Genomic DNA, 9,679 nt, shown 5'->3' with positions numbered 1-9,679 from the left:
TGCTTGTCCAAATAGCAGTTCTAGCTTCGGTTCTTTATTATACTCGTACTGTTGCTTGAATTCAAAGGTAATGTGCAAACTAAAATATATCCAACTAGTAGAGAGGAGGCTACCAAAACAATGAAAGAAATCAAGTACTATCATTTGTTGGAAAATTTGATGTTTCAATAGCAGCTGAATATAGATGGCATCTTTCATTTTTCTCTGACACTCCTTTAGATACCAAGTTTAGTCTTTTATTTGTTTTGATGAGAAATTGTATCTCAAAAGGGTGATAGGTGGGTTTTTGCAATTCTTGGGTTGCAGTCTGTATTGAATATTATATTGCAATTTGCAAATCCACTGGAGACACGGTGTGGCAGGTTTGAGATGCTATTGCTCCCGGCTTGTATTTCTGAAACTTATTTGAAACCCAAACAAGTTGCTTTCTTGTCTCATGATGCTCTAGCCCAGGCCTTGACTGGAAGCGTCATGACTCATGAACTGATCTCAGAGCATGGGCTGGCTTGATGTCCTTCTTTGGTGATTTGATAACAGAGCATCGGTTAGTGCATGAAACAGAAAACAGGCTGCCCAACCTGATTGGCATTACTCTATCTATCTTTGATCAGGTTTCCACCATCTTATTTTCAGAGTTATATTATTGCTTGCTAGTTAACTGCTGAAATCATATTTGGCTTCAGGTTGGTGTGATCATCGACATGAAATAACTTTTCTTTTTGTCACTGGATTTTAGGAGAACAATGCTGCAAGTGCCACCATTTATTTCAGAGAAATGATGCAAGGCTTATCAGTGCTAAATACTTGGGGGAAACATTGCAGGTTTGAACACCAAACCTTTCCCATTTGGAGGTTGCTACGGAATCCCAAGAGGCTTGAAGATGAAACCCTCCATGATTGTCATGTTGGTGGACAAAAGAGCTGGCGATAATTACATGAGAGGAAGCATGAATGGGTGCAAACTTTCTATTGATTGGTTTTCTAATTGTGGAAGGGATGAGGCTGCCGATTGAGAGTGCCGTCTCACCTGAATTTGCTAGTCTTTTGTGTTTTGATGATACGTCTGCAGCTAATATTGATTTATTTGAAAGAAAGGGAGGGAGAGTCCACCTGCACTATTGTTATCCAAGTCCAAATACTTGGGAATGTGTCAAACGATACTCATTTCTAGATTTTTTGGTTGTTAAGCAGAGGGATGCGACTCCTAGGATAAGCTCCAATTCACTGTAGATGCCTCTCATAGTAGTTGAAATTCTCTTTTTATTTTTTAAAAAAAATCTATTGATCAAAGTTTCTCACTATCATTTAGCTTGATTAATGCTTTCCCTACTTCTGGCTGGTAAACCTTCTAAACCAAGAGAAATGCATTTATAAAATAATAGAGTATTTATTAAGGGACAATCAGATGAAGGCATAGATGGAGTTGAAATTTCTGTTATTGTTTCCTATTTATTTTCTTCCATAAGGTGATTCCTTATTCCTTCTGTGCTATTTTTCTTTTTCCATTTTTCTTTTCTCTATGTCATGTATTGCTGTTGCATGAGTTCAATGGTTGGATGGTAGTGGTGTGTATAGAGTTGTGAAATCTTTAGTGGTGGAAATGATCATCTAGTGTTTGCATTATCCGGCTAGAGAAAAAATTATGTTTTTAAACATACTTTATGTATATATATTATGGAATGAAAGGAGCTTTTTGAGCTATTAGTCATAATACACATGCAAATCTATGTGACTGCTAGGAGTTTTAAAATATTAAAAAATATAAGATTTTTATTATACATAGAATCATAAAAATTTTAGAGTAAATTACAAAAACTATTCTGAGATTAGGAGTAGATTACACTTACACCCAATAGTATGAAAAGTCTACACTTACCTCCCTAAGGTTTATTTTTTTTTAAATCTTCAACTCATAACTTAATAAAATGTTAGTCAAATTATTGACTTTTAATAAGACTCAAATGCCATGTTAGAAAATTTTTTAAAAATAACCAAAATAACCTTATAAAAACCTTCTTGAGATTTATGTTTATTATACTTACACCCAATATTTTGTAAATACCTACACTTACACTCATTTAAATTGACAGCATTAGTAAAACCATTTATCTATTATAAAACGTCAAAATTACCTCTATAAGAAAATAAGGCTCTTCTTTTACTTTTTCGACTTTCGTAACTCTTCGAAGTATTATATCTTCAAAAGTCTTCTTCTCTTTAAGATTAAGCAGCTAGCAATTCTTTTCCGCTTCACCACCCCACCACGAGCGTCCCTTCTCGACAAGCGTTCTTTTTTGACGAGCAACCTACAATAAATTTTCTTTCTAACTAACATCTGACGACGAGCATCCTTTTGGACCAACCTTCATCCTTTTCGATCAGGTTTTGTTCTCGCTTCCCCGCGCACCATGTCATAGAGATCGGAGATGCTAGTATATTATTTGCTGATTTTGAGTTCTACTTATCTATTATTGTAGACATTATTCCTTAACATTGTCGTTGTGAACGAGGATTCCTATATCTGCATATGGAGCTATAATAACTCTAGGATTTTATTATCAAAAGGATCCAAATTAGTACAAACTCTTCTTTTTGGAGGGTGTATCAGTTGTGGTTCCATAGCTTAGCTTAAACCACGGATAGGTATGACTTAAGCGACAAAACTCTTAATGTTAGTTTCCTACTTTCCTGCAACAGAAAAATTTAGAGGCATCTACTTGCTTTAGAGATCTATATTATTTTTTTTGGTACATGACTAATTTTTGATAATTCATCAAGATGAAGCTCAGATCTATGGTGCCTCACGGCTGTTCTCCTTCTTAGGTGGTTGTTATATTACTTAAGGCTAGTTTAGTCTTTTTCTAAAATTTTCTGACATGGCATTTAGTCACATTTAAGTTAATGGTTTGGTTAACGTTCTGTTAATCTATGAGTTAAAGTATCGGATAAAAACAAACTTCAGATAAGTATAGATTTTTTAAATTATTGAATGCAAGTATAATTTACTTCTAATTTTACGGGCTTTTTGTAATTTACTCATCACTCAAGATCAATTTTGACTTTTCGTATAAGTTAATTTAGTTCAATTTTTTTGTTATATAATTTACTCAAAATTTTAACTTAGAAGGGAGAATCATTAAAATTTCCACTTGAAAAGAGTTTGTCTTTGGACCCCTCAAAGTCTTGCGATGTTGGATCCCCCTTCCACATAAGTTCAGCAAGGTTATTTGTCAAGTCTTTCTTTCTCTTTAATATTCATTTTGATTGTGAAAATCCAAGTACTTACATAATTTAGGCTTTACTTGAAAGCTTATTTAAACTCTACATGACATAATGAGAGGAAACTATATATCTAATGTTCCTGGTAGCTACCATGCATACATATATGCATACATGGTAGCTACTATACATACATACCTGGTATGCCTGACAACTACCATACATACATACATACATACCCGAGTCCATGTAAATGAAATATCTTCCACGCCGCCCTCCCTACCATTCGGAGACCTGGTCAACCTCCCTCCTCCGGCTTTGTGGCTTCAGAACAATCTAGAAGCACGCGCCTCTTCTCTATATAGACTCGTTCTCTCCGTAAACCCTAGATCTCCCGTAGCGGCTCCCAATTGTCGAGCCCTAGCCCTCTCTCGCTCTTCTCTTCCAAGCCAAATCTCTTCAACTTTCTCTCTCTTCGACCTCGCTCCTCAGCCATGGCGGGTGAGACGGAGACCTTCGCCTTCCAGGCCGAGATCAACCAGCTCCTCAGCCTCATCATCAACACCTTCTACTCCAACAAGGAGATCTTCCTTCGCGAGCTCATCAGCAACGCCTCCGATGTGAGTCCGTCCCTCGCTCGATCCCTAACTCAAGGATCTCTTTTCTTTCTTCTTTGATTTATTCTTGTTGCTGATCTGAAACCCTAACAGGCGCTGGACAAGATCCGGTTTGAGAGCCTCACGGACAAGAGCAAGCTCGACGCCCAGCCGGAGCTCTTCATCCACATCATCCCCGACAAGGCCTCCAACAGCCTCTCCATCATTGATAGCGGTATTGGTATGACTAAGTCCGATCTGGTCAACAATCTTGGTACTATTGCTAGGTCCGGGACCAAGGAGTTCATGGAGGCGCTCGCGGCCGGGGCCGATGTTAGCATGATTGGCCAGTTCGGAGTAGGGTTCTACTCTGCCTACCTTGTAGCTGAGAAGGTGGTGGTGACCACAAAGAACAATGATGATGAGCAGTACGTGTGGGAGTCCCAGGCCGGTGGGTCGTTCACTGTGACGAGGGATACCTCTGGGGAGAACCTCGGACGGGGCACCAAGATCACTCTTTTCCTCAAGGAGGATCAGGTATTGAAACAGTAACCCTTATACTAGCTTATCTTCAAATAAATTTCTCGCTCTCTTCTTTCTATTTTCGAATTGATGAATATTTAGTAGTTTGCGTAGGTGTCGAAAATCCCATTCTGGCGTTTGTTCAATGGGTTGTTTGATTATTTGTGTTAGTGGCCCGACAAATTAATGTTGTTAAAGTTATTTTAATGTTTTCTCTGTGCTTAATGTTTGTATAGGAATTTGATTATTCTGATTTGCACTTAAATTTTGGCCTGAGATTGGTTTTAAGTGGTTGTGGATTGCTAGCAGATGAAGAAAATGTGGAAGTGCAATGGCTTTGCTGTTGGATTCAATTAGATGTCTTGAACGTTGAAATGATGTTGAATTGTAATAAAAAGGTGGACTATTTTTCTAGGCAATTTATGGGACATGTTGAGATTGCTTATTGGGTGAGGAATTGTTTTGGAGCAGTTGATTGGTTACGTAAATATTTTGTGGAGATGACCTTAGGAAGTCGGCCTAAAGATAATGTTGAGGACTGCTTCTAACACGGCACTTGCAGATGTAAACAGGAAAATCGTTAGGATCAACCATGAGCTACGAGCACAAGGCCATGTTTGGCATGTTTATGTGGCTTTCACCTACACATGCACATCTGTATTTAAGCGAGGTGTATGTGTGTAGGTGATTTTCACCTATGTATGTGGTGGTTTTCACCTATGCATGCATGTATATAAACACTGGCAGGACCCAGGTTTTCTGACTTGTGCTATAGTTATCTCATTGGCGGCATTATCTGCTTGAACTTTGGATTTTCTTTTTTGAAAGATAGAAAATAAGAGAAGCAAAAAATGGCTTTTGAGAAAAGGAAATATAAATTTGTATATGTTCTGGGATTTTACATGTTACCTGGTCCTATTATATGTTGATGTCAAAGCAAGAATACACTATGCAGCATGTGACATAAAGTTTAATGAACTCTAGAACGCTATTAGCTTAAGAGCTAGAAGAAGAAATTGGCTTCTTGTGTTTATTTGCTGTCAGAATGCTTGATGGCGATCCTAATATATTTCAAAAAAAAATGTCATGTTTGCATCAATTTCTTAATGTTCTATTGATAATTTGTTGACTAGACAACTTTCTTTTTGTTGACTCTTCTGAAGTGAGCAGTGCAATTTTTTGTTTAAAGACTTCAGATACACTAGATCTGTATGCTGATTGACAAACTCAGGCATGTAATGCTTTCATTTTCATGTAGACGAATATCTCTATGGTTTAAGGGTCATTGAAGTTAGTTCTGGAAGATGTTGCATTCATGCATCATTTGATTGTTTCTCTACAGTGTTAGGGTTGTAATCGCATGAGATTTGGTATTTATGGCCATAGCCTCAAAATTTTATGGGCTATTGTTACGCTATAACAGGCCGTTATCTAATAATTGATTTTGAAATTTTACTTTTAAAGTGAAAAAATTGTTTTCAACTCCAATTTTTCTGCTATTCTTCTGGTAAAAAACCAATGTGATTGCTTCTCATGGTGATGTTAACACCATTCATCAATACTATCAATGTTGCTTGCAACACAAGCTTTATGCCATCCATTTATGGTTGACTACATGGATATAATTATGATGCATCAGTGTTTGAGGTTTTCTGTGGCCAACTCTCATTCGTAAACTAAGTGATATGTCATAATGATCATTATGATTGTTGCATGATGGCCAATGTTTTAGTTATATACTATGTGTAACAGCTCGTAATATTTATCAATAACATCATGACGTTAGTCATTAATATACTTAGTAAAAACTGTCTTTGTTATATGTATTTGAAGGCTACCATTGTCTTACCTGCATGCTCCTTTTTTTGTTTTTTGTGGCCGATAGGTATGACTTTTATTGCTATTTTTTCAAGATGCTCTTTTTTGTTTTTCATTGTTGATTGGTATAACTTTTATTGATATTTTTCACATTACAAGATGAGTGTACAGCTTTATGATCTGTTAGAAATTAATGTGATGTGCAGATGTTCATTGTTATGCTTTACTAGATACTGACAGTGGAAGACTTGTCTAGCTTTAACCCTATAAATGGGGGCTTTCTGTTGCCTTGTCATCATGGCCACTCTTTGACTTTTCGTATTTTCCTTTTCTTCTCTACAAACATGTGCTTATCCTTTTTCATACTGTGAATTACCTTCCTGCTATGTTTTGGTTTGGTTTGATTGCAGTTGGAGTACCTTGAGGAGCGCCGCTTGAAGGATCTGGTCAAGAAGCATTCTGAGTTTATTAGCTATCCTATCTCCCTGTGGACTGAGAAGACCACCGAGAAGGAAATTTCTGATGATGAGGATGAGGAGGAGAAGAAAGATGCTGAGGAGGGCAAGGTCGAAGATGTTGATGAAGAGAAAGAAGAGAAGGAGAAGAAGAAGAAGAAGATCAAGGAGGTGTCACATGAGTGGTCTTTGGTCAACAAGCAGAAGCCAATCTGGATGAGAAAGCCTGAAGAGATCACCAAGGAAGAGTATGCTGCTTTCTACAAGAGTCTAACAAATGACTGGGAGGAGCACTTGGCTGTGAAGCATTTCTCTGTGGAGGGCCAGCTGGAGTTCAAGGCCGTGCTTTTTGTGCCCAAGAGAGCTCCTTTTGACCTCTTTGATACCAGGAAGAAGCTTAACAACATCAAGCTTTATGTTCGTCGTGTCTTCATCATGGACAACTGTGAAGAACTAATTCCAGAGTACTTGAGCTTTGTCAAGGGGATTGTCGACTCTGAGGACCTTCCCCTCAACATCTCTAGGGAGACGCTTCAGCAGAACAAGATCCTCAAGGTCATCCGCAAGAACCTGGTCAAGAAGTGCGTTGAGCTCTTCTTTGAGATTGCTGAGAACAAGGAGGACTACAACAAGTTCTACGAAGCATTCTCGAAGAATCTCAAGCTTGGCATCCATGAGGACTCCGCGAACAGGACCAAGTTGGCCGAATTGCTTAGGTACCACTCAACCAAGAGTGGGGATGAGATGACAAGCCTCAAGGACTATGTTACAAGGATGAAGGAGGGCCAGACCGAAATTTACTACATCACTGGTGAGAGCAAAAAGGCTGTTGAGAACTCCCCATTCCTGGAGAAGCTGAAGAAGAAGGGCTATGAGGTGCTGTTTATGGTTGATGCAATTGATGAGTATGCTGTGGGTCAGTTAAAGGAGTTTGAGGGAAAAAAGTTGGTTTCTGCAACAAAGGAGGGATTGAAGCTTGATGAGAGTGAGGATGAGAAGAAGAAGAAGGAATCCCTCAAGGAGAAATTTGAGGGGTTGTGCAAAGTCGTCAAGGAAGTGTTAGGCGACAAGGTGGAGAAGGTCGTGGTATCTGATCGAGTGGTCGACTCTCCCTGCTGTCTGGTCACTGGTGAATACGGTTGGACTGCCAACATGGAGAGGATCATGAAGGCACAAGCCCTGAGGGATTCGAACATGGCGGGCTACATGTCCAGCAAGAAGACAATGGAGATCAACCCAGAGAACCCCATCATGGAGGAGTTGAGGAAGCGGGCAGATGCAGACAAGAATGACAAATCGGTCAAGGACCTCGTGCTGCTGCTATTTGATACAGCCCTTCTCACCTCTGGCTTCAGCCTCGACGACCCCAACACCTTCGGCAACAGGATCCACCGCATGCTGAAGTTGGGTCTCAGTATTGACGAGGGCGAGACGGTCGACGCAGATGCCGACATGCCTTCACTGGAGGATGCTGATGCCGAGGGCAGCAAGATGGAGGAGGTCGACTGAACTATATTTCTAGGATACGTTCCCTGGTATTTCCTATCGAGTTTAAGAACTCAGTCAGCTCATCTAGATTATAACAAACTTGTGGCATGTTTAGCCTTATCTTGCTATGCTTGGTGGCATTACTTGTTTGCTGGTGCTAGCGGCCTTTGTTTTATTTCCAAATAATATTAGTATAGCTGTTTCCTACGCCGTTAATTTTGCTTGTTTTTCATGTCAATGCTGGTTATTCAGCTCAGATGTAAGGTTAGCAAATGCCCAAATTCTGTGCTATCAGAGGGACTGCCTCTGGCTTATTTTATTGCATTCTGAAATTTAGATAGAGACCCCTTTTTCTTCTGGTGATTTATCTTCTATGTTGCTTGAAGTCTTAACTGACATTTCCTGGTTCTTCCCATGGCTCCTTTCCTTTTAGCTTGTTGATAAGTAGGCTTTAAATAATGCTTATCTTGGACAGCAAATAATGCTTTCTAGCTGGGTCTACATATTTAACCATATTTAAATGTGCTGCGAGCAAGAATTCTTGCAAATAATGTTTTTTAGTCAGGTATATACGTTAATTCTTCCAATTTGGAACGGATTTTAAAATTAACATTCTCTTCAAATTAAATAGGTAACTGAAAAGTAATGGACAGAATAATTCAATACTTAGGCTAATGTAAACAATGATATCAACTGGTGCCGCCCAGACATATTACTTCCGAGCCTATGGCGAGACATGTAATTGATCAACCTGTCAATTGCACACCTTACTGTGTTTCTTCCCGGTTGATGAGTGTTGGGAGGCACAGACCTGGTCAAAGGCCAGGCTGCCCTGAGCCGCAACTAGGTTCAATGGTTAACAAGCTGGGTCAATTTCGGGCGAAGTTTTCCAGTTTTAGCCCAGCCCAGTGTAGTGTTAATTCCTCAGATCTGGGCCTCCTGTCAGGGCAGCCTTTGTCTACATGGGCATGTGTGTCTAGAGCTGCTGCTGCTGCTTCTTCTTCTTCTTGTTTTTTATTATTATTTTTTTAAAGAATATCTAAAGGTGGAGGCGGAATGGTGCAGGAGGATATGGTTATGATATGCCTAAGCTAGATACGTGGAACTCGTTTTGGTGGTATAAAGATGTCCCTAATTGGGTGGATTATGTCCTTGGTTTCCACGAGCAGGTGGGGGAACGTCATCCAAGTTGGATTCTGTTCCTAATTGGGTGGATTATGTCCTTAACGCTTGGCTCGCGTGCTGTCGGCCCCATGCGCTCCTTCTTGAGCCAACTTGTATTGTCATTAGATTTGCTCTAACTGGCCTAGTAGTATGCGAATGAGCCAGACATATCAGGATGGTCATGGTGCGATTTATGTGGTATGTAGGTAGACTAGTGTTGATTAATTATTTGATAGACTGGGTATTTATTTGGAACTTTAACTGACTCAGAACTTATCCAAAAAGACTAGCCAGCATATATTATTGGGTTAATTTGATTGACTTATTCCAGGGGCCACCTGGTAAACGTCCGAAGAGGAACGGCTGAACTTGTTTTCCAGGTACAAGCTTGTCATTAGATCTCCTGCTGCCATATCT

The 9,679-nt window shown here is 39.5% G+C and overlaps 1 protein-coding gene across 1 annotated transcript; it reads left to right on the top strand.

Annotated features, from left to right (window-relative positions):
- Positions 1–3,380: 3,380 nt before the first annotated feature.
- LOC103722381 (heat shock protein 81-1-like) lies at positions 3,381–8,438 on the top strand. Its single transcript, XM_008812921.6, has 3 exons — positions 3,381–3,839; positions 3,930–4,352; positions 6,566–8,438. Exons 1-3 carry the CDS (start codon positions 3,714–3,716, stop codon positions 8,117–8,119), a joined length of 2,103 nt encoding a protein of 700 aa, XP_008811143.3. The 5' UTR covers positions 3,381–3,713; the 3' UTR covers positions 8,120–8,438.
- The last annotated feature ends 1,241 nt before the right edge of the window (positions 8,439–9,679 follow it).

The sequence above is a fragment of the Phoenix dactylifera genome, chromosome 11 (genome assembly GCF_051530095.1).
Source record: "Phoenix dactylifera cultivar Ajwa chromosome 11, Ajwa_hap1_PhDact_Kaust_v1.1, whole genome shotgun sequence".
Taxonomy (NCBI): Eukaryota; Viridiplantae; Streptophyta; class Magnoliopsida; order Arecales; family Arecaceae; genus Phoenix; species Phoenix dactylifera.
Note: the sequence above shows the minus strand (reverse complement) of the source record. Positions and strands in the feature narration are given on the sequence as shown.

What these genes read in the sequence shown, in the direction of transcription:
- LOC103722381 (XM_008812921.6), top strand. Translation starts at nt 3,714, where the DNA reads ATGGCGGGTGAGACGGAGACCTTCGCCTTCCAGGCCGAGATCAACCAG. An exon ending in TCATCAGCAACGCCTCCGAT is followed by an intron (nt 3,840 to 3,929) that starts GTGAGTCCGTCC and finishes AAACCCTAACAG; the next exon opens with GCGCTGGACAAGATCCGGTT. An exon ending in TTTTCCTCAAGGAGGATCAG is followed by an intron (nt 4,353 to 6,565) that starts GTATTGAAACAG and finishes GTTTGATTGCAG; the next exon opens with TTGGAGTACCTTGAGGAGCG.